The 25,364-nt window shown below is 41.2% G+C and overlaps 1 protein-coding gene across 14 annotated transcripts in view; it reads left to right on the forward strand.

Annotated features, from left to right (window-relative positions):
* The window catches only part of gphna (gephyrin a), a 160,738-nt gene that overhangs the window by 33,557 nt on the left and 101,817 nt on the right, over positions 1-25,364 (forward strand). For 12 of the 14 annotated variants that reach the window (XM_037541978.1, XM_037541981.1, XM_017724838.2 and 9 more), the window contains exon 2: positions 17,051-17,129. The exons of 1 other annotated variant lie outside the window; for it this stretch is intronic. In XM_037541978.1, the coding sequence (XP_037397875.1) occupies positions 17,051-17,129 (79 nt within the window). Of the gene's footprint in view, positions 1-17,050; positions 17,130-23,540; positions 23,629-25,364 lie in introns of all 14 variants that reach the window. One more of the 14 variants, XM_037541979.1, reaches the window with a different exon arrangement.

Raw genomic sequence — 25,364 nt, forward strand, 5'->3', positions numbered from 1 at the left:
CTTATATCGGGTGCCCATCCAGCCTGGTCAGTGAGGGACACGAAATTGGGATAATGAAGTTTTATTCAACTCCTTTTATTTGGCCAGCATACAAGTAAAGAAACGTTCTAATGTTAGCACAGTTCAGGTTTAGCTTCGAATTTATAACTCTTTAACTGAAGCATTTTGACAAAGCCCAACAGGATATGCTGGTACTTATTACATGTATTTCAAGACAGTAGGGACAGAAGTCAAACATTACAACACTTGACAAAGTTGCTGAACATATGACCTATGAAGCTGTACTCACTATAGCAGCATACAAACACTACTGCATGCTACATATCTATCTATCCATCCATCCATCCATTTAGCAGGAATTTCTTAACATAATATTAATACAACTATTGTAGAGTTACATATATATGCAAAAGAACTGATAGGAACTGAGAGACTAGATTCTAGGGAGACTCCAGAGATGGAAATGGGCTCTGCCTCAGTTATTATACCGGGACAGAGTGTTGGTGACCAACAATCTTGTAGCCTCGATGATGTGACACAGGTTAATGGTTTGGATTTACTGCATCATGTTCAGAAGGCCTGTTTTTGGGTTGGGTATCACTGGCCTATTTTAAAATTGTTCCAGGTTTTAGTGGAATCACACTGAGTTGAATTCAGTTTTTATGAAAGTATTCATAATATTTTCTGTTTTGAGAAAAAGTGGTGTACTGGTCAAATTATCGTATCTGCTAGTGATACGAGTGTGATATCATTTCTTTGGTAAATCTTTTTAATTTGGGCATCCTTATTATTACTGATGTAACTATTAGCTTAATTCTTTACTTAACATGTAAAATCTCTTGAGCAGTAATTCTTTAAAGGGGTTTAAAAGTCAAAGTCTTTTTGTATGCATGTCATTTTCTCTCTTTAGCACTCTTTGTATTGTATTTTCTCTTTTCTTTCCTCTCTCCATTGCACTTTTTTGTTTTGTACTCTTTTTTTCAATCTCTTTCCTGTTTTTCTCCTTCTGTCACTCTTTCTTCTTCAATCTCTCTTTTGCTCCTTGTCTTTCTTGCTCTTTTTACCCACTCTCTTTGTTTTTGTCTTTCTCTCTCTGTCTTTCTCTCTTTTGCTCCTTTTGCTCTCTCCCTCTTTTTTGCTCTCTTTCAAGTCTTTGTTTCTTCTTTTCCCACTCTCCTATTCTCTGTCTTTGGTGTGTGCCATTACATTCTGTAGTCGTCCCTACAGGTGCATACCACATATTAATGCTGAGGTGCTTTACATGATTCTTCTTCTTCTTCTTCTTCTTCTTCTTCTCCTTCTCCTCTTCCTCCTCTCTCTCTCTCTCTCTCTCTCTCTCTCTCCCTTCCTACTTGCTCTTGCTCTTTTTTCTTCTTTTCTTCCCTCTGTTTTACACTGGTGACATTAACATTCTTTTGATGTCTGTTCCAACTGCATTTTCTCAAATTCAAATTTAAAGGAGCTTTATTGGCATGCTTGTTCTGAATCCAATCTGAAAACGTTCCCTAAACCATAATGCTGCCACCACCAGCAATGGTTATGGGGTGGCTGTTTCGGAGCCCCATATGCAGTAGGGTTTGCTGAACTGTTTTAAGGATTCATGATTCAAGAGTGTTGTCATACGTACAGCAGAACAGATGGTTACACTGTACAATGGAATTCTTATTTTCCTCTTCCTATCTTATATCTTAATATAATCTTAAAAGAGAATAGAAAAAAGAAATAGAAAATATAAGAATAACACTGAAAACAAAAGTAAAAAAGTACAGTTTTCAGATTCAGATTCCTTTATTGATCCCAGGGGGAAATTGCAGTTGTTACAGTTGCAGCCATTTATGTAAAAATAAACACTTTACTAATAATTTAAGACAATACAGAGCATTTACAGTATGTACACCAGATTTAAGTACTTAAGAATATAGTAAGGTGGCGGTGATTGTGATAGTAATATGAAACATCAGGTATAAAGCAGTTACAATTATTTAAATTATTTAAATTAAGTTAGTGTCCCTCTGAGTTTTTGCACACACAATTGTTATTATTGCACATGTAAACAGTTTCGTATTGAGTTTTGTGAATCACACACTGAGGGAGGAGTGATAGAGTTTGATGGCCACAGGTAAGAATGACTTCCTGTGGCGCTCTGGTGCATTTTGGTAGAGTGAGTCTTGAGCTGAATGAGCTCTTGTGTCTCATCACCATGTCGTAGAGTGGGTGGGAGCCATTGTCCATAATGGCCTGCAGTTTAGACAGTGTCCTCCTCTCCGACACTGCCTTCAGCGAGTCCAGCTCCACACCCACAGCATCATCTCCCTTGCGGATCAATTTGTTGAGTCTGTTGGCGTCTGCTCCTACTCCTCAGGTCCACCACCAGTTCCTTTGTCTTTGTCACATTGAGCTGCAGGTGGTTCCGCTCGCACCATGCGACAATGTCCTTCACCGTCTCCCTGTACTCATCCTCTTCACCCTTGCTGATACATCCAACTATTGCAGAGTCATCAGAAAACTTCTGGTGAAGAGGAAGGGAGAGAGGACAGTACCTTGTGGGACTCCAGTGTTGCTGACCACTCTGTCTGACACACAGTGCTGCAGGTGTACATACTGTGGTCTGCCAGTCAGGTAGTCAACAATCCAGGACACAAGGGGGGCATCTACCTGCATCACTGTGACCTTATCACCCAGAAGAGCGGTGTTAAATGCGCTGGAGAAGTCAAAAACATGACCCTCACAGAGCTGGCTGGCTTATCCAGGTGAGCATAAACTCGGTTGAGCAGGTAGATGATGGCGTCTTCAACTCCCAGGCGGGGCTGGTAGGCAAACTGGAGGGGATCTAGAAAAGGCTGGACTATGGGTCGGAGCTGATCCAAGACTAGCCTCTCCATGGTCTTCATGACATGAGACGTCCTTGGCGTCACTGGGTCGTGGTGTCTTTGGGACAGGAACAATGCAGGATGTCTTCCACATCATCGGGACCCTCTGGAGACTCAGGCTCAAGTTGAAGACATGTTGAAGTACTCCACAAAGTCTCTTCAGTTATCTTCTCACCTGGTCAGCAGTGTAGAGGTGGTGGGTGGGGGAGGGATGGAGGTGTGAGATGGGCTGTCACAAGAGGGGGGCAGGCTATCAGGAGGGGGAGGGGGGATGAGTGGTATGGTTTGCTGAGGACTGGCAGCAGAGGAGTCAGGCTGGGGGGGGGCAGAGCCTGCAGTGTCAAATCTGTTAAAGAACAGATTTAGCTTGTTGGCCCCGGGATGTCCTGGTGTAGCCATGTCTCCGAAAAGCACATTAGACTACACTCCCGGTACACTCTCTGACTCCTGGCTAATGCTGTCAGCTCGTCCATCTTATTCGCCAGCGACCTCATGTTGCCCATGATGACCGAGGGGAGACACGGCTTATATCCCTTCTTCTCCATAAGCCTCCGCTGTCTCTCCCTCACTTTCCCCATGCGCTGGTTAATTCCCCCTCTGCATCCCCTGTGTGTCCGTCTCCAAAGCTCTTCGGGGATGTTCTTTGTCCTGGTCGCCATGCCGACCGGCTGGTCCCGGGTGTAAACAAAGCGGCCATGCTGCATCACCGCGGCGGACACGGGGAGTGAGTGAAAGTAGCGCTTTCACAGCGAAAAAACAGACCAAAACACTCTCTACTTGCATGTTTCGAGAGGGCACAGCTTCCCTAAATTGCCTCGTCAAAATAAATAAACTATTAAAAAGGTAAAGAAAAGTTACGAGCAAAAACGAAAGAACATGAACGGGAGCTACTGTAACAGGCAGCATGCACGTTGAAAGAAAGTTAAAGTTACACATGCACATGTGCAAGTATGTAGAGCAGCTGTTCATAAAGTGCATTAAGACACGTCTAATATCCCCCTGGTTCATTTTGCTGGAGACCTGGTCCATTGTAGCACATCATTCTGCCCTTGCACAACTTCATAGCCTTCTGAATGCAGCATCATGTAAACTCAGGGGAAATAAATGATTATTCAATATAGGCATCCTATAGGATGGAGCTAAGAATTTAAAATATTGCCTAAATTGACCCCAAATGTGAAGAGTAGCGATTACCAGGGGGTTGGAGGAATGATTAACATATCTAATTGGTAGTGGAGAGGTAAGTAATACGAGTAGGGAGGAAGTGGGACCGGAACGATACTCCAACTCCCACCAACCCCGCCCAGTAGCCTGAAACTAATAAAGCAATTTTTGAATATTTGTTGCCCAGTAGTAAAATAAAAAGTTTGGAAGGGAAAGGCCACCATCAGAAACAAAATTTTGTAACACAGATTTTCTGACCCTGGGGGGATTTCCATCCCAAATAAATGATGCAATTAACTGGTCGAGCGCTTTGAAAGATTTTTTAGGTAAAAATAGTGGGATAGTCTGGAATAGAAAAAGAAAGTGAGGTAAGAAAATTTAAAGGGTGTGGAGGCCTGTGAAAGAGACCTTGCTGCTGGGTTAATCAGGAAGCATTCGCTTTTCTGCAGATTCAATTTGTATCCAGAAAATGAGCTAAATCTGTTAAGCATTGCCAGGATGGAAGGAAAACAACTATCTGGATCTGTGACATATAGTAATAAATCATCCGCATATAAGGATAATTTAATTTCGGAACCCATATGGGAAATTCCCTGGAAAGAATCAAGAGAGTTCAATGCAATGGAGAGGGGCTCTATAGCAAGTGCAAAAAGTAGAGGAGATAGAGGACAGCCCTGTCTCGTTCCACGAAACAGAGGGAAAAAATCTGACCTGACCCCGTTAGTACAACAATAGTATAACAATTTTATCCAGGATATGAAACTGTCCTTGAATCCGAATTTATACAACACATCCATCCATCCATCCATCCATCCATCCATCCATTATCTTCCGCTTCTCCGGGGTTCGGGTTGCGAAAGTGCATAAGCACAGACAGCATTCAGGACCCGTTCCCCAACCCGAAGGCGTAGGGAAGCTACCCTCTCGTCCATTGGAGAAAACCCCAACATACAGGCACCGAGTCGAGGGGCTATGAGAAAGCCCAAACCTGCCCGCCGCCTCTCACCATGGGCAACTCCAGAAAATAATAAGGTCCATCTCCTCTCAAGGAGATTGGACCCAGAGCCCAAGCTGTGTGTTGAGGTGAGCCCGACTATATCTAGCCGGTATCGCTCAACCTCATGCACCAACTCAGGCTCCTTCCCCGCCAGTGAGGTAACGTTCCAAGTTCCAAAAGCCAGTTTCAGCAACTGAGGATCAGAACGCCAAGGCCCACGCCTTCGGACACTGCCCGATCCACAAAGCACTGAACCCCTACTACTGTCCCCTCCCATTGTTGGTGGGTCGATGGGAGGGGGGACTCATGTAACTCCTTCGGGCTGGGCCCGGCCGGGCACCATGAGTAAATGCCCGGCCACCAGACGCTCGCTGGCGAGCCCTTCCCCCAGGCCTGGCTCCAGGGTGGGGCCCCGGTAACCCTGTTCCGGGCAGGGTACACAAATCCTGTTCTTGTCTTTTCATAGGGGTTATTATGGATCACACTTTGTCTGACCTGTCACCTAGGACCAGTTTGCCATGGGAGACCCTACCAGGAGCTTTTGCTCCAGACAACATAGCTCCTAGGATCATTCAAGCACGCAAACCCCTCCACCACGATAAGGTGGTGATCCATGGAGAGACACATTGAATAAATAATTCCATTCCACTCTATCAAATGCCTTCAGCATCCCATTGGATCAGCATCCAAAGAGACGAGAACCTCAGGAGCAGGAGTTGATCCCTTTGTGAAAATAACATTAAGAAGTGTTCGTATGTTAAAGAAAAGCTGTCGCCCTTTAATGAAGCTATTTTGAGCTGAAAATATTATATTGGGGAGAACAGCTTCCAAACGTAGAGCCAAAGCTTTAACTAAAATTTTAACGTCTGCATTTAATAGCAACAGAGGCCTGTAGGAAGCACAAGATGTAGGGTCCTTGTCTTTTTTCAATAACAAAGATATTGAAGCTTGTGTCATAGACTGTGGCAGTGACCCAACCCCCAGCGACTCCTCAAAAACTGCCAGAAGGAGAGGCCCAAGCTTTTTCTTAAATTTTTTGAAAAATTCGAGCAGAAATCCATCCGGGCCTGGTGCCTTGTTAGTTTGCATAGTTTTAATGGCCGCTCGGATTTCATCCAAAGTCAGAGGAGACTCAAGCTCCTGTGCCAATGCATGGTCAGCTGTTGTAAACTCAAGCTCATTAAAGAATGCTGACATTACTGAATCATCCAAAAGAGATTCAGATTTATATAAGTCTGAATAATATGATTTGAAAACTTGGTTGATTTGACAGAGAATCTGAGGAAAGTGTACCTGCTGAATCCATCACTTTAGGAATTATATGAGAGGCTGCTCGTCTCATTAGTTGATGTGCTAAAAGCCTGGAAGTTTTATTGCTGTATTCGTAGTAGTTACAACGAGCACAAAGTATTAAGCGCTCTGCTTCTGTAGTTGTTATTAGGTCATATTCAGTTTGTAGAGCAACTCTGTTTTTAAACAAAGCGGGCTATGAGGAGAGAGCGTTAAGCCTGTCCAACTTGGCAATCCCCAACATCAGGGCTTGAAGTTTTAGTTTCTGTTGTTTTTTAGAAAAGGCGGTGTAGGAAATAATTTGTCCACGTAAGTATGCTTTGAGAGTCTCCCAAAGAAGCGAAGGCGAGATTGTACTTTTCTTATTGTTAAGTAAAAATTCATCAATGATGGAAAAGATGAATGTATTAAAAGTCTCATCTGATAGGAGTAAGGAATTGAATTTCCAAGCTGGCAAAACTGTTGCGCGGCAGGAAAACTTTAAATTTAGAGTGAGTGGAGAATGGTCTGAGATTACGATGGGGTGATATTCTGTGGACTCTATTTGTGGAGTAAAAAAGTTATCAATAAAAAAAATAATCAATATGTGAATAGGTCTGGTGTGGGTGTGAGTAAAAGGAAAATTGTTTGATTTTTGGATTGAAATATCACCAGGGATCTATAACATTATTTTTTTGTAATGAAATCTGAGATTGACCGTGAGGATAGAGACTGGGAGAGATTAGAATGATCCGAAATAGGGTCCATAATACAGTTGATGTCCCCACCCATAATCAAATAGTAGGTGTTAATGGAAGGGATAGAGCTAAACAGACCATTCATAAAGCTTTAGTCGTCGAAGTTGGGGGCATAAATATTTACTAAAAGCACAGGAGTGTTGTATAACGAACCCAGGACAATTATATATCTACCGTTAGCATCCGAAATAGTTTTATCAATACTATGTTGGATCCCGTTTTTAATCAGTATTGCGACCCCTCTAGACCTAGAATTATATTTGGAATGAAAAACCTCTGAAACTTTGAATTTAACTAAAAACAAATAGAAAATAAATGTTTGAATAGAATAAAACCAGCTGGCTGGAAAGGGAAAGGACACATAACACGACCAACACACACACACACAAACACAGAGAAAAAATCCGCCCACAAACAGAACCCACCCAATGTCCTCGACCCACACAAAACAGAGGACCAGCAAGACTCCACCAGGAGCCAACCCTGAACAAGCCACGCCCCCGACTGCGAGACATGGTATGGAACAACAGGCAGCATCTGCGGAATTGTAGTAATAGTTACTGCACCCAGTATAAAATAACGAACAGATGAAAATGTTTGTGCACAACAGTGTGGACGAAACCAGTCCTGCGTGTTCGTTGATGCAAAACAAATGAGACGAGTAGATCAGACTGAAGTGAAACAAACGGTTTTATTACAGAATTCTGGAGAGGTTACAAACAGAGAACATGCATCATGTATCTCCCAAGTAAGCTCTGACCCCTTCTCATCTCACTCCCTTTTTATAGTCGCATGACCGCTCCTTCCTTACCCCAGCCTCCAATGTGTGCGTTAGGCCATCTCACTAATCCACATCATAAAAGTTTAAGGATGCGCTCGAGACTTGAGTGCGTCTGCAAGGTCAGCTTAAGGTATTCCCTGTGTTTACCAACTCCCCCCGTTTTCCAGACAATGGCTCTGCTTATCTGACCAGATGAACCACATGTGTGGTGTGCTAATCCCAGTGTCTACTACTATTAGGTTCGAGGTATTTCCTGTTATCTGACGTCCTTGTGTATTCCAACATTAGTCAGCACACAGCCTTATGTGCTGACTCTTAGCTCTTAGAATTGTACAATATGACCATTAAGCTTTCAATGCAAAACATAATACATCTTAAAAAGTAATATGAACAATACTAAGGCTAATAATTCCACAACAGTAATAGAATTAAACTGTAACCACAAATATTGAAGATGAATTCTTCGGTTTGGGTGCCAGAGAACGGTGGGCTCTTTCCACAAGAGGAGTTTTTTCCAAGTTAAACGGTTCCATAAGAAGCTTAGAAGACCAAGATGGCGGTGCGTGAACAACGCGAGGCTCAGCGTCTCTCCAGAATCTGCTTGTTAATGGTTTTCTATCTATTTTTGACTGGACTATTTATCTCTAATTGCTCGGCGTTGCTGTTCTACAGCAGACAGGAGCTTCTGGGCATCAGTACTCAAACCTCCGACAGTTTTATCGCCGATCTCCGACTCATTCCAGAGATCTCCAGAACACCGGAGGCCGCATACTCTTCCCGGCTGAGCGGAAGTGCACACAGACGGCGCCGAGAACGTAACCAAAGGCGGGGTAGGCGCGGAGGGCTACGAGCTACGCTAAAGCTTATACTACACCGGCTGCCCTTACCCAGCATTTTCCTCGCCAATGTCCGTTCTCTGGCTAACAAAATGGACGAAATACGGCTCTCTATCACCAACAACAGACGGATTATGGACCCAAACATCAGGATTTTCACCGAAACATGGCTAAACAACGGCTGCCCGGACAACCCTATTGAGTTAGCAGGACGACACATACGTAGCTGATAGGATAACAGAGGACTCCGGCAAGACCAGAGGTGGAGGTTTGTGCATTTATATTAACAAAGCTTGGTGCACAGACTCTGCTACTACCGAGAGACAATGCTCACCTAATGTGGAGTTTATAATGGTCAAATGCAGACCTCATTATCTCCCAAGAGAAATAAATTGCATCATAATCTCTGTAGTGTATATCCCCCCGGACGCTAATGCTAAGCTGGCTATGAAAGAACTTTATGCAGCCATTAGCAAGCACCAGACCAAACACCCTGAGGCTGCTTTTATTGTTGCTGGTGACTTCAACCACTCCAACCTGAAAACAGTTCTCCCCAGATTCCACCAACATGTCTCCTGCCATACCAGAGGGGACAAGACTTTGGACCATGTTTATTCCAACCTGCCTGGGGCATACAAAGCAACACCCCTCCCCCACATTGGACAATCTGACCATCTCTCCCTTTTCCTCACACCTCGATACTCACCACTCATCCAACGTGTGAAACCCACTGTGAGGACAATAAAAGTGTGGCCAGAGGGGATAGACGCCGTGCTCCAGGACCGGTTTAAAAATACTGATTGGAACACTCACACAGACTTGGATCGGTATGCCTCATCTGTACTGGACCACATCTCCACCACTATAGACAGTGTCACCACCCAGAAACCGATCACCATGTACCCCAACCAAAAGCCTTGGATGAACCGGGATGTTCGTCTCCTGCTGAAGGCCCACAACATCGCCTTCAGGTCGGGAGATGCACAGGCCTACAGTGCAGACAGGGCTGAGCTGAAGAAGGGCATCAAAAAGGCCAAACACCACTACAAAGGGAAGGTAGAAGAACACTTCTCCAACTCCGACCCCCGACGTATGTGGCAAGGACTCCAGATTATCTCAGATTACAAGACCATCAACCCCTCCCCCGCCTCCTCTGATGTTTCCTTCCTCAACGAGCTCAACAATTTCTACGCTCGTTTTGAGAGAGGGAACCCAACAACTGCAACCAAGGCAGATGTGTCTGCAGACCACCAACCACTGACTCTTTCTCCCACTCACTCCCATCATCGGTGCACCACTTCCTGCTATAGAGGACATCTACAGGAAGCAGTGTCTGAAGAGGGCTGGGAAAATCATCAAAGAACCCAGTCACCCAGCACACAGACTCTTCACCCTCCTGCCCTCTGGGAGGCGCTACAGGAGCCTCCGGACTAAGACCACCAGGTACCGGAACAGCTTCTTTCCAACAGGTGTCACACTCCTGAACTCTGCCTCCTGATACCTAAACAAATAACAATGGACTGTACCCTAACACACTCCAATAACACACAGACTTAAACACCACTCAACTTACCGGCACTTACATCTGTTGTATATACTGCCCATTATTGTATATACTGTGTAAATACTCTACCTGTTCATAAGTACATACTTATCCCCCTTCATATTTATAACCTGTTCATAGTACTTTATAACCCTTCATATTTATTCATAGTTCATAGTACTTTATAATTTCCCCCTTCATATTTATAACCTGTACATTCTTGTTTATAACCTGTATAACCCCTTCATGTTCATACCCCCTCATATTTTTTAACCTGTATATACTATACTTACTGTACATTGTAACACACATATTTATATTTCTGCTAAGCACTTCTGGATGGATGCAAACTGCATTTCGTTGCTTTGTACCTGTGACATATGCAATGACAAAGTTGAATTCTATTCTATTCTATTCTATTAGAAACTGCCGTGTTGGTCAGTGAAAAAGAGCCGTCCTCCGGGATCCCCACAATCCGAAGGTTTTGCCGGCGGGACCTGGCTTCCAAATCCTCACATCTATCCTCGAGCCAGGTCACATCCTTGGCCAGGGTCTCGACTGTAGCCTAAAGCGCAGACGTTTCGTCGGTGCATGTGGACAGAGCATGCTCAATGCCCGACACTGTATTTTAAATGCCGCCGAATTCCGTTTTTAATGCTGCAAAGTCCTGCATTATTTCAGCTTTCATAACAGTAAGCTCAGATCTGAACTTAGAGTGGTGGTCATCTAGAATTGTCTGCATTTCGGTGATGACGGCCCGAATCAGCTCAGATTTCAGAGCTGAAATGTCCACAGAGGCAGTACCTGCCGAAGCAGACGCACCCACCATAGGTGATGCAGCATGTGCTGGAGACGATGCAATGCTTGCCATAGGCCGAATAAGTGATTGCGTGGAAGTTGTCAATTTGCTCGACTTAGGAGGCATTTCGGAGTTTGCACTTATTGAAAAATAAGGTCACATAAATATTCAGTATAGGAAGAAAAAAAAAAGGTGCAGTTAAGATAGAAATGTAAAAATTTCTCCGCGGAGGCTACCAAACACCCAACTACTCCATACCACGGCGGAACCGGAAGACCAATATTTTTTATTAATAAAAAAAGGAAGCAATGAGGCAAGTCAGCTAGAAGGCTCGCATTCACTGCTCTTGTTTAGAGCACATATACCCTAGCTAGTGCTCATCTGTGATAAGTACTAAAATTTACTGTTATGTTGACATAAGATCCTGTGGCAATGGATGTCCATGCATCATGTGTCACAGGTGTCCTACCAGTATTCTTTAGTTACTCTCTTTTATAGCCCTGTTGCGGCTATATTGCATAATTCGATTTTTTGATTAAAAAAATAAATAAATAATCCTCCTTTGCAGTGACAAAGTTCTTTTGATCATTTTAACACTGTTTTAACAATAAAAGGTCTTAAATGCTGCTAACTCACCACTCTATAACCCTAAAAATTGGCATGCAGGCTGCGGGTCACATAGCAATTCAGACAATCTCACCCAGCTAGTAGCTAACGAAAAATAAATAAATAAATAAATAAAAAATTGGAGATGGATGGACTTATTTGCGTTTATAAGCACTGCAGCTGTTTTCCTGATCCTTTTAAACTGCAATGAGAAACTGACAAACACTAAGTTGCTAAGCTGAAGTCAGCTCCTCATTCGAATTGTCCCGTTCCATCTTGAGTGGTGCGGCAGTTACATTCTGGCACCTCAGGCATATAAGGTGAAATGGGAAAATTTCAACAAGAACGAGAGTGGCTGCTTCTGGAAATTTTCTGTGAGCTTTCTTTGCTACCCTTTGAAGAGACTACCACAGTTTCTTATTTTAAGCACAGGTCACCTGTTGGGAACCGCAGTTCCCTATGTATAGATCAAAGATTATCAGGGTAGAGAGCGAGTATGTTCAAGTTTGAAATAGAAAGAGAGAAAAGAGAAACAAGGAGAGAAAGAAGACTAAGAATGCTACGATTATGAAGCAAATGTTGCACCATCCCCATTTTGCATAAAAAGATATTAAGCTTGTGTGAAAGCTTAATACTTTATTAATTATGTATTACACTACATCTCACTCTCATATGTATGTTCTTTAAGACTTTAAAATGCGGTGACGCAGCTAGTTGGAGAACACTGTAGAATACTTAGTTTTGTAGTCAAGTTCAATAGTGTTGCAAATTCGGTTGGTTCAATGATGAGTGACTAAGTTCTGATATTTATTTTGTTTTTGGTTTGTGCATCAGAGTTTTAGAATGAATGAATGAATGAATGAATGAATGAAGCCTTTATTGTCACATAGTCACCAAAGTAACCAGTGAAATTACGATCAACCCGTCCAAGCACATACAATATGACAAGGGGGTAGACAGGACAGGAAGACAGGCAAATGGAAACAGAGAAACAGAATACATTGGGTAAGGGAGGAGACAAACCCCCCCCCCCCCAGACTGAGTTCCTAAGGGAACTCAGTCTTGGAACAGAGAAAAAAACACCTCAGCATTAGCACACAGTTCCACACACACAAAGTCCATGACTTGCGACGGGGATGGGGGCGGGGGTGCGGACAAGCCCAGCGTAGTAGCGGCCATCCGGATCCGCGCCATGAATCCGGCGCTGACCACAGACCCGTCATACCATACCAGGGGGGTAAAAGCGGCGAAGGCGTTGGAAGGGGGAGGGGGTAGGAGGGAGGGGAGGGGGGAGGGGGGAGTGGAGGGAGGGGAATAAGGGCCTGAAGAAGGCGCCCTGCTCGGCATCCCAATCCAGGAATCTCACAGGTCGCAGGGTGGAATGGCGATAACACAGCAAACGCCATGGAGACGACCTTGTTCGGGCCCAGGCAGAGTCAACAGTCAGCAGATCCAGGGAAGTGGGGGAGGAGGATAAGAGAGGGTCTCACAGCAGTGTTCCTCTGGAGGAGATATGATGTACCAGCCAAGGCCAAGGCCCACGCTGATACGGGGAGCCAAAAACAGATAAGAGGGTTTGCAGGCTTTGAGCGAGTAGCCGTATTTTTTACGGTAGCTCACCAAGTCCATTTTGATCACTCCAACGATCCATTTTCCTTTGCAAAGCCGCCAACTTCTCCATGATGTTATCCAGGGTACGACTTACAGTCAAAGTCTGAGTGTTGACAGCTCTGCCCACCACTTCAATCATGTCGGGCAGCTTCAAGGGGCCGTGGACAGCTGCCCCCATTTTACGAATTTTGCGATACACCAGGGCAATGCCCAATCCAATCAGCAACGCACCTGCGATCATGGTTCCGAATAGGTAGACGTCCTCAATATCCTCCACGGAGAGAGCCGCCAGACACACGACACGCCAACTCTCCCATGCGTCCATCGTGTAGCCAGCTGCAAACGTTCCGGCAGGACAGGCTGGTTCCCCCGAACCAGAACTTCTCGTCGAGAAGATGGTGTCAATTGCGCCGAGAGACCATTTAATCAAATCCATATTTTAGGTTTGAAGAACAGTGCGGAGAGAGTCTCTCAGTAAAGAGCTCAGACAGCAGTGAATGTGGAGGTAAAGTGACATGATGAGTTGTGATTGTGATTTCTAGCTGCCTTTCTCAGTGGGTGTGGTGACTAGGGGCAAACAGATATGTCGTTTGACTCAGAATTGGCTCACCTGAAGGTTTCACAGATTGGAGAGCATCAATAGAAATCCTTTTTCACAGATGGATCAGAATCAGCAGAAATCCTGCTGAGAAAATATTTATAATGTGTCTTTAAAAATTAAATGTGAATCGTGTTTCTGTTTCAGCACAGGATGAGAGAAAATAGTTTATGGTTTAATATTTCTGTTTTAACAAGACAGTAAAATGTTATGGTTTTGCTTATATTTATGAGTAAATATGTATATAACACTACCACTCGAGCCCCTTAACAAGGAAGCATTGTTAAGGATGTGATTGAAAAAGCAGCTGTAACATGGCTTTACTGCTAAGTAGGCTAAATACTCTAGATTATGTTAGCTAGTTCCAAAAAAAATTTGTTTTGCTGACAAAACAACTTTTAAACTATATACGGGACTGGTAGCCAGTATAGCTGAGAGAGAATGGGGATTATATGAGCTGTACGCTTAGTATGGGTGAGAACTCTAGCTGCAGAGCTCTGAATGTACTGTAGCTTTTGGATAGATTTTACAGGGAGACCAACAAAGAGGGAGTTACAGTAGTCAATACGGGACATAATGAAGGTATCAACCAAAGTTTTGTCATTCTTTCTTGGTCAGGAACGGTTGAAGATGAGCAATGTTACATAAATGAAAGAATGCAGTCTTAGTGAGGAACTTGATATGCAGATCAAAATTAAGTGATGGGTCGAGTAAAACACAAACATTTCTAACAACAGGTGCAGGCTAACGAGCAGGCTATCAATCAATACTAACTGAAAAATTGGAAGACTTTGATAGTAAAGGTTTAGGGCCATCCAGTTTTCTTTCCAACCTTCAGTTTTATCAGTGTTTTAGCATGAGAAAGTTATTGTGCATCCAGAGCTTTAAATCAGAAATAGTCAATTAGTGTACTGGGAGGGGAATCTGAGTGTGTGTGTGTGTGTGTGTGTGTGTGTGTGTGTGTGTGTTTGCTGAGATATAACTGAATATCATCAGCATAACAATGGAAGTTTAGGCCATGGCTACGAATGATCTGCCCAAGGGGTGAAATGTAAATTAAGAGCCCTGTGGGACACCACATGTGACAGTAGAGGAGGAGGACTTCTGTGTGCCTAGTGTAATAAACAGGTGTCTGTCTGTAAGATATGACCTGAACCACTGTAAGGCTGTGTCAGTGATACTGATAGAGAAAAGATGAGAATTGAGAACATCATGATTAACAGTATCAAATGTTGCACTTAAGTTGAGGAGAATGAGAATATTGAGAGAACCAGCAGACTGGAGAAGATCATTAACGACTCACAGAAGAGCTGTGTCAGTGCTGTGGCGAGTACTGAAACGTAGAAGATCTGATTAATTTTCTTGTCAAAAAAATGTAGAAAAGCCAGACATTGCTCAGCTGAATGAGGGCATGCTGATACAGGAGGATGGAGGAGTTTGTTAACAGTTCGAAAGAGAGTTTTTGGCCTAGACTTAGCATTATTTATGATGGAGGAGTAGTAGTTTGAGCGGGCAGTATTAAGGGCTCAGGACACCGACCAATGGCCTTCAGTACCCTTAGTTTAGGGGTGAACCAAGGACACGAGTGGGTGGCAGGGAGAAGTCTATTCTTAAAAGGGGCAAAATCATTAAGCAATCTAGAGATAGTGTCATTATAAAGAGAAACCATACTCTCAGAGGATGATAGGTTATATAGATCAGACAGGGCTGAAAACTGAAGAGAAACAGCAAACAGATTGAGACTGACAGACCTAATATCACGATAGACAACAGAGATTTTTTTGCAGGGGGGAGGAGTAGAAATATGAAAACTACATTCAATGAGCTTATGGTCAGAGATACCAGAAAGTGAACCAGAGACAGACATATCATTCAAACCAGTAGAGCAGAGTAAATCGAGAGTATGACCATGAGTGTGAGTTGAAATTCAACATGCTGCATCAAGTTAAAACACTCTAAAACTGAAATGAACTCAGATGTGAAAGAGCATTCAGTATCAACATGGATATTGAAGTCACCAAGCACAATTATGGCAGAGCAAAGAGATGAGATGATTGTGAGTAGTTCATTAAGTTCAGACAAGAAGCTTGCAGCAGATTTGGGAGGGCGATACACTAACAGAACAGTAAAGGTGAGGAGGAAACAACCTTCAAAGCAATATATTCAAAGGTTATATTACTGAGGGTCCTCTTTTTGAATGGTGGGTGTAACGTGGACGTCGAGCAATTGTCCAGCAGAGATTATATGACGCAGAATCCAAGAGTATGACAGTTGAGGTGTTTAAGTTCAGTTTGTGCATATTTAAACATTGCCAGAGCGTAAAAAACAAAAATGCACAGCATGATTCAAAAACAACAGCTTACCACAGAACAAACTGGCAACAGAAACGAAGCAAGAGGGTACAAACACACTCACCACAGGTGCGGTCACAGTGCAGGAGAAGAGGAAGAGGGCTCATGCAGATGAGAAGCAGGTGTCATAGGCATTATCACAAAGCAAGATTCAGCTTGCGCGTAGAAAACAGAGAAAAAAGAGAGAGAGTCTTTCGATACTGGAGAGTATCTGTACCAAAAGTCCCACAAAGGGAAACAAAACACTGGCGAGTAGCAGCGAAACGCGCACAGCGTACACTCAAACCGGAAGTGACTTTGACCAGGAAGCCAAGTGTTCCCTAACAGGAGATCAGCCATCTAAGGCAAACAAAGCTGAAGTTAACTTCTTATTCACCAACATTTTCCTCAGGCACCAGAATGTAACTGCTGTGCCATTTAAGATGGAAAGGAAAATTTTAATAAGAGGCTGACGATAATATGTCAGCTTTACTCTAGGTGGGCTAACCAAACCAGTTTTCCTAGTTCTGAGAGCTCTGTAGTGCATGTTTTGTTTTGTTTTTTTTTTGTTTTTTTTTTGTTTTTTTTTTACATGGATGGTAATTACATTTAGGAAGATGATGGATTGTGTTTAATTGATCTATTGAAACAGTTTCTTGTATCACACACTGTATAGCATATAATCCAACAACTATTCAATAAAAAAAGGAATATTAATATGCGTATCATGACACCTCTAATATTTAGATGCATTGGAGTAATAGAACTTTAACCTTCAGAGATATTTAAGCAAGCATTAATTAATCTTGGTTAAATTATATTTAGACATTACAGCACAATACTGTAATATGGACTGTCTCTTTCTTTTTTGTCTGTCCTTTCATGCAGTCAGCGATAGCTGCTTCAGAAATCTTGCTGAAGATCGCAGTGGAATCAACCTTAAAGATCTCATTCATGATCCATCTTTGTGAGTACCACAATCTCGCTATCTGCAAACAAACACATCTTCTGTTTCTTTTCCTGACAGTCTTTCCTTCTTACTCTTGAGACTTTGTCTGTCAGGATAAGGAATTTTTGATTACTTCACCTTGTGATGAACAAGGTCAAATTTATGTTTTGCAACTGTCAGCCTGAGTGAGTGTTGGGTAACTTACAGCCTAGGCAGTATGATATGTATTGTTGTCATGATAAATTAAATCACAGCATGCTTTTCTATGTATGTTGTAAATACTTTCTATGCCTAAATGACACTGGCAAGCTGCATGTTTCATTACAAAGTTGCATATTTAGACCTGTTTAACTGAATTTAGTGCAGCACAGAATATGGAATTTATAAATTCAGTGAGCTAGAAAGAATCTGTGCATTTGTGTGTAAACCTAGCAGCATGGCTGGCAGATCAGACCTTATGTTTGACCCAAATGGTGTTGCTGTGGGATGTAAAGAGACAATTGGAGTTATAAAAATATATATAAATATATATAAATATAAAAATATATATATATATTGAATCAAGATAATAAAAATGTAGCATAAACGTAACATCCATAACAGCAACAGATGTTCCTACGCATCACATTTTTGAGAATGTTGAGAAAGAATGTCACATATGTATTTTATCTCAGAAATTTATCATTTAAGGTATACTTTTGTTTGAACGTTGTTAGACAACTTGTTCTGAAAAACAAATAAACAAAACAAACTTTCCTGTTGACATTTTTGTTCTAGTTGCCCATATTTGGTATATTATTGTGCAAACACATACCACAAGAGAATTCTTTCATTACAAAATGTATTCAAATTAAAAACACCATATATAATATTTCTACTTGTACACTCTATGTTTAAACTGTATCTCTGTAATGATATTTCTTTTGTTCTGTAGAAAACAACAATTGAGTGACCAATAGTTTCTTTCTCAAAACATTCTGACATTGACCACTTGTTAGTTTTTACAAAACAGTTACGTTTCACAATGTTTCTTACTGGGAGTCTTCCTAGAGCTGCCAACCACATTTGTTTCCCTGTGATTAATTTACACGACAGCAAGTCGTTTTTGTTTTCTTACTGAATTATTGGATTTTAAGTATGATCATTTATGTTCCTATGAATTCATAAAATAGTCATGTGCAACTGCATTGTTCAATTAATATTTAAAAGTAAAAGAAAATTATTTTAGTTTTTTTCTTTTTATTTGTGCCTTGCTTTATCACCAAATCCATCCTGCTTTTCTATCTATACTGAGCATGTTCAAGCATCTGCAAAAACTTATTTTCAATTTATTCCTAATTTCAACAGCACCTAGAGCACTATTTTCCTTACTTCTTTATAAATAATTTTTCCTAGAGTTGGTTCATTCTCGTTATTAAAGCATCAGTTAGTGGGAAAACAATTGACGAAAACATTAGTTTAGATAAAATAAATGTTTTAGTAAGTTGTACTTTTGAATCATAACTAATGTTCCACTGAATCCACTTCTCAGACTTTTCAGTTATTTCTTTCATTTATTCTCCCAATTCTTTTTAACCGAACCTTTACTACAGCTCTTGTCAGTGCTTAGGGCCCAGGTGCAGGCTCATGCTGCCTCTCAAAGCTCAAGTGGCTGTTGTCAGTGCTGGCACATCATCTCGTTAGGATATTTTAGTATATTGGGCTGTGATGGGTTCAAGCTCATTTGAAAAATTAAGCTGCTCCATAACACCTCACAAATCCCTTTTTTGGATGAACTGAGAAAGCCTGTGTTTTCAATTGAAGAAGGTGAAATATGCACTATGGTAGCACATTTAATACAAACATCAGTCTATATAATTATAACAAGCCATCCAAACATTAAAACCACATTTTTGAATGCAAGGGGTTTTTAATGTGTTACACTGAAGCACACTGGTGTACATTTTGAAAAGCTAGGTGTTCCCAAACCATTGATGGGACCGCTTCACAGCAGTCTGTTTTCTTCAGTTGGCCAGGAGTCCTGCTGTGTCACTCTAATGACAGTTGAGTAATCAATGGCCCATTTTATTTATTGTACATTGGCACTGTGTGTCCAAACTATGGTTTGGCTGCCCAATGCGAGGACCAGCCTAGAAGTAAATGCCCCTTTTGTCCAAGTGGTGGGGATGCACACCATCTGATCCAGAGCCAGTAGCTGTTGCACCTAATGGAGGTGAGGTGTCAGACATAGAGAGATGAGAGCAAAGGGAGCAGCCAGAAATTAATGACTGTTCACATTGTACTGATAAATAAATGTGTGTGTGTGTGTGTGTGTGTGTGTCCCTGTCCCTGTCCACCTATACACACACACACACTCAGAGACGTTACCTTGCCAGGTGATTGGCAGTTGCAGCAGTCCCTTCCCACTCTTAGGTCCACTTAGTTTTCATGATTGGAAACTCATCACTGCAGATTGTATGAGAAAGTTGGTTGGCCCTCACTTGCTACACGACGGGAAACACACTGGTGTGTTTTATTTATAAAACACTCTCAGGCCATTTGCCAGAGAATATTACTTCCATGATATCAGTCCCGTGGCTGGATCACATGCCCAGGTACCAAGGCTTTTTACTCAACTGGAGAAATATGCTTTTAGTTACAGTGTACCAGTGAGCTGGAACTTAATACAGGGCACACTAAAGCTCAGCTCGCTGGTGTCACTTTGTCATTTTAAACTTCTACTCTCTTACCACCTCCACTCTGCCTGCAACCAGATTTTTTTTTACCATTTTTATCTTATTTTCATTATTTATTTATCTATTTGTTATTGTATCCATTATTATTCATATTCTATTCTTGTTTTTTTTTCATTATGTTTTATTAATATTTGTCATTTTAATTAATTTGTTTATTAGTTTTTTTTAAACTTGATTTTATTAACCATTACATCTTAAGTATGTTTTAATTTCTGTTTTATTCTGTATGTATTTATTTTATTATATTTTTATGTATTTTTTATTATTATTAATGTTTCACTTTTTAAACTTACCTGATTTGAGTGTTCATTTATTAAATTTACAATCCCAATTCCAATGAAGTTGGGATGTTGGGTAAAACATAAATTAAAACAGAATACGATGATTTGCAAATCCTTTTCAACCTATATTCAATTTAATCCACTACAAAGACAAGATATTTAATGTTCATTCGGATAAACTTTATTGTTTTTTTGCAAATATTCACTCATTTTGAATTTGATACCTGCAACATGTTCCAAAGAAGTTGCGACCGGGGCAACAAAAAAACTGGGAAAGTTGAGGAATGCTCAAAAAAACACCTGTTTGGAACATTCCACATATCAACAGGTTAATTGGAAACAGGTGAGTGTCATGATTGGGTATAAAGGGAGCATCCCTGAAAGGCTCAGTCGTTCACAAGCAAGGATGGGGTGAGGTTCACCACTTTGTGAGCAAATAGTCCAACAGTATAAGAACAATGTTTCTCAACGTGCAATTGCAACGAATTTAGGGATTTCATTATCTACAGTCCATAATATCATCAAATGATTCAGAGAATCTGGAGAAATCTCTGCAGGTGAGCGGCAAGGCAGAAAACCAGCATTGAATGCCCGTGACTTTCGATCCCTCAGGTGGCACTGCATTAAAATCCGACATCATTCTGTAACAGATATTACCACATGGACTCCGGAACACTTCAGAAAACCATTCGTCGCTCCATCTACAAGTGCAAGTTAAAACTCTGCCATGCAAAGCGAAAGCCATATATCAACAACACCCAGAAACTCTGCTGGCTTCTCTGGGCCTGAGCTCATCTGAGATGGACTGATGCAAAGTGGAAAAGTGTCCTGTGGTCCTAATTTCAAATTGTTTTTGGAAATCATGGACGTTGTGTCCTCCGGGCCAAAGAGGAAAAAGACTGTCCGGATTGTTCTCAGCACAAAGTTCAAAAGCTAGCATCTCTGATGGTATGAAGATGTGTTAGTGCCCATGCCTGCGATGGACTGGCGACCTGTCCAGGGTGTATTTCTGCCTTCCGCCCGATGACTGCTGGGATAGGCTCCAGCACCTCCCCTGCGACCCTGACGGAGAAGCAGCTTAGAAATTGGATGGATGGATGGATGGATTACGAAGCGCAAAATACGACAATGTATACCCTGGACTGTTGTGCAACTGAAGTTGTCAATCAAGCAAGAAAGCTTACAAATGCTTATTTAGTGTTGTAAAAGGAAAGGTGATGTAACACAGTGGTAAACATGACCCTGTTCCAACTTTGGAACGTGTTGCAGGCATCAAATTCAAAATGAGTCAATATTTGCAAAAACAATAAAGTTTATCCGTTTGAACATTAAATATCTTGTCTATGTAGTGTATTCATATAGAAATACATAGTATGAATATAGGTTGAAAAGGATTTGCAAATCATCGTATTCTGTTTTTATTTATGTTTTACACAATGTCCCAACTTCATTGGAATTGGTGTTGTACTTTAATCATCTGATATGTTCTTACACATCATCAGTCCCTTACTAACTCGGCAACATTGTAAATGAGGGGCACCCTCAATGTTTTCCGAGACTAAATAAAAGTTGATTGATTGATTGGTGCAAATGATCAATTTTACTAATTAGAAGTGATTAAAAGTAGTGAAATAATTCAGACCACCACTGCTTGTCCTCAGGACCATCTTCACTAAGAGGCGGGTAGAGATAGGAGTTCACTTGGGTAAAGATAGTGAGTACATGTTAATTAAATAGAGACAAAAATACAAACTAACCAATTGTTTGACATGCCTGTCAGTCAGTCACCTTTTTCTCCAAGCGTCAAGTGAATTAAGTGAAAACAAGCCTAGAGTAAGAACAGCAGTGGCAGTAAATTACTAAGGATTATTAGACTAAGAAATGCTGCAAAAGTGATACTGAGGAACATGTAATCCCTGGTGCACAGTATCATTATCATCTGGAGGAGTTGTTTTTTATTCCTGAAACTAGTAATGTTTGGATTAAGCTGTAAAAGACCCTAAATCACACCGTGGTGGAAAGCTGTTGACTGACAGATATACATTGGCTATGAGGTGTGTTAATCTTTATCTGCTAAAAATATTTTTTTTATATGTTTTCTATCAATAAATTACTAAGATTACACATAACTAATTAAGAGCACTCGTCACATAAATAAAAATAAAACAGAATGTAAAAATAAATAGTAATGCATTCCCATACATACCATCCTTTGTATTGTCTCATGAAAGTTTGCTAAAAGACCTTGTGTAAAAGACAAGTAGAGCACAGCATGAGGCCATTTGTCCTGCTCCTGCCTGTAGCCTAATTGTCCTCTCCCTGACCCACCACAGACCCATTTAGCTGGTTTCCATTGGCATTATTAACGATTGAATGAGCACTGGATCTGACTGTGTGAAGGCACTGTCTGCACAAAAGCACATATTACATATTTAGAATGTATTTATTACTTTTTGTTATTGTGCTGTGAGATATTATTAATATATGTCAATTATTGGTTGATTGTCACTCTACTTGGGCTATTCATTCATTTGCACGATTTTCACCTCAAGTATATATTGTCCCACGTCCGCTTGCTCTGGGTTTTTTAAACACCTGCTCGCATACATGACAGTGAAAATTAGCTTTGAGACACAAGATATTGTGGTGGGTCCCACGTGTTTCTGTGCAACCTCATAACAGAGATGTGCATGCAACTGGGGGGCAGTAAGGAACAGAAAGTGGCACTCTTCACAGCATAAAGCTTTAATGACTGAATGAGTTGTGTAAGTTTGTGCAGCACCCATTTCATATCAATATTCATATCTATTTTTGTTTTGTTTTTTTTTTTGTGGGGTGACTGGCTATAAATGCATCTGAACTTTAGTTTTAATGCTGGTAGCAGTTGCATTGACTGCTTTTTTCAAGTCCATGTAAATGACATGTTCAGTAATCAGCACCGCAGACATGTCAGACAGCCTCTCCTGACTCATAGTTTCTCATGTCAGCTTCTAATCAACTGCAGCAAGATATGTTCCTTTCGCTTGATGCGCTGCTCATTGGCATAGTCATGTCTCACCTCTACTTTGGGAAATGCATAGTGATGACAGACAAATGCCAGATCCACTTTAATGGGTGTTCTAGAACCAATAATGTTGTTCAGTGTGATGAGGCTTTCCAGGTAATATCCCATTGCTAGCAGAGTAGAGACTGTGCTACTAGCTATGCTCTTGACCATGGCATAATTTAAACTTGGTGACTGTGTACAGGGAGATTCACTCAAGAGGCCCTGTATATTTTGGAATAACTCTTGCTAGGATAAAGCAATCTGAACAAAACAATGTGCAATGTGCTCCTCAGTATATGGAGCTTCGAACAAGACTCTGCGCCAGAGCGATGAGATAGCCATTGTGACGTTTAACTTCTGTTTGCAGCTTCCAGGTGCGTACCCCTGTACCCCCTCACTCAGTCACTCGAATTCTCATCAGGATGGTGGTGTACAGTATTGAGCAGTGCGACAAGGTATGTAGCGTATTTCTTTGTTCAGACTGCTTCATCCTAATGGGAGTTACAATGGAATATTTGGGGCCTCTTTTGAGTGAATCTCCCTTTATATTGCATGAAAACTCATTGCATCAAAATGCAGGCTGCTCTCTAGTGTTGTGAAGATCAATCTCTATACATAACCTGTTAGGTATTAAATGTGTATGATTCATATCAGTGATAGCAAAGCTGAATAATATTGATTTTGTTCAGTAAGTCATAGCCTGACTAACTGGCCAACTAAGTAGTCTGCTTACTTAGCTTAGTGTACTAGGAGTACTGCTATGCTCCTGATATTGTGAAATAAGCATATGATAGGATATACAGGCTCAACAAACAAAACTAAGGTCAAGCTTAGTGAAATTTATAGGACATGTCAGCAAACTATATAGGTTTTTGTGATTTGAATAGCTCATATAGCAAACTTAGTGGTGTGCTCATGGAGACCTGTTGGCTAGCTGATGCAGATAGTGAACTATTGTAATAGCTAATATTTTACTCAGAAATTGCATTTTATTATTGAGTCAACGAGAATGTAAAAAAATATATGTTAATTAAAACCGTTAACTAACATTAACAGTCTTGAAACCAACTAAGTTACCAAAGTGGTTTTGCCCCTGGCTGTGTGTGCACAGTAATGTCTATAAATCAAGAAGCCCTCCTCAGCATTGAACATTTCTAGAACATTAATATGCCAAGTGGTAGCTTTAGCACTTTACCTTAAAAGGCATCAGAACATTTCGTCAGTTGACTTCAAAGCAGTAGATTTTTGTCTTATAAGGAGAAGGTTTTAGCGATGAAAGCTACCCATTTAAATGAGCTATTGCCAAAGCACTGTTAGATGCTGAGGAGGACAACTCTTGTTTTACACAAAGTTAATAAACTTTAATGAAACAGTACAAAGTATATGACTATTAATATTATGGATTTGTGTATTAATCACAAATGTGAACCTGTTTAATCTGACTGATTTATCAAGCTGTCAGCAGCTAGGTTACGAAAATACTTCACGTGTTCACATGGTTACCTCACCACTGAGCTGTGAATTTGGTCTTCCATATAGATTAATCAGTTAATCAGACGTTTTCAGCATTACTAAAGAAATGAACCCTCCAGATAATCGAGATGGCGTGTATCAGTCATTATCTGTTAAAAAAAAAAGATGTTTGAGTTTCCGGAATACAGATATGTGCTCACACATACATGGTGTTCCTCTATTCATGAGTCTCATCACCTGTCTTGTTATGTAAACAAATGACAAGTATGTATGTGTGTGTGTGCGCACATCTCCACAAATAGGATAGCTGGAATAAAATCCCTTATGCCCAAATCAATCGAGTCACACTCTATTGTAATCTCTCCTCAAAACGGCAGTCTTCACACACCAGACGTTTCCCTAGCAACTGGATTAAAGAGGCATGCGTCTTTGTGTTCAGAATATTCTGCTTTAAGCGCCCCCACACACAATCTCTCTCTTTCTCTTTCCTGTCTTTTGTTGACAAGAAAACTATCACTCTTATTTAAGAATACCATCTTTTTCATAATAAATAGAATAATCAAAACTTGAATAATATGCCACTATTTCTAGCTAATCTCACAAATATATTTGGAGCTTTTCCCACAAACAAGAGCTTATGGCTTCATTTATGCTGTACTAGATCACAGAATCACTAAATGTATGTTGTGTGCTTGCTGATGTGCTGACATGCTTGTAA

Source organism: Pygocentrus nattereri, chromosome 10 (genome assembly GCF_015220715.1).
Source record: "Pygocentrus nattereri isolate fPygNat1 chromosome 10, fPygNat1.pri, whole genome shotgun sequence".
Classification (NCBI taxonomy): domain Eukaryota; kingdom Metazoa; phylum Chordata; class Actinopteri; order Characiformes; family Serrasalmidae; genus Pygocentrus; species Pygocentrus nattereri.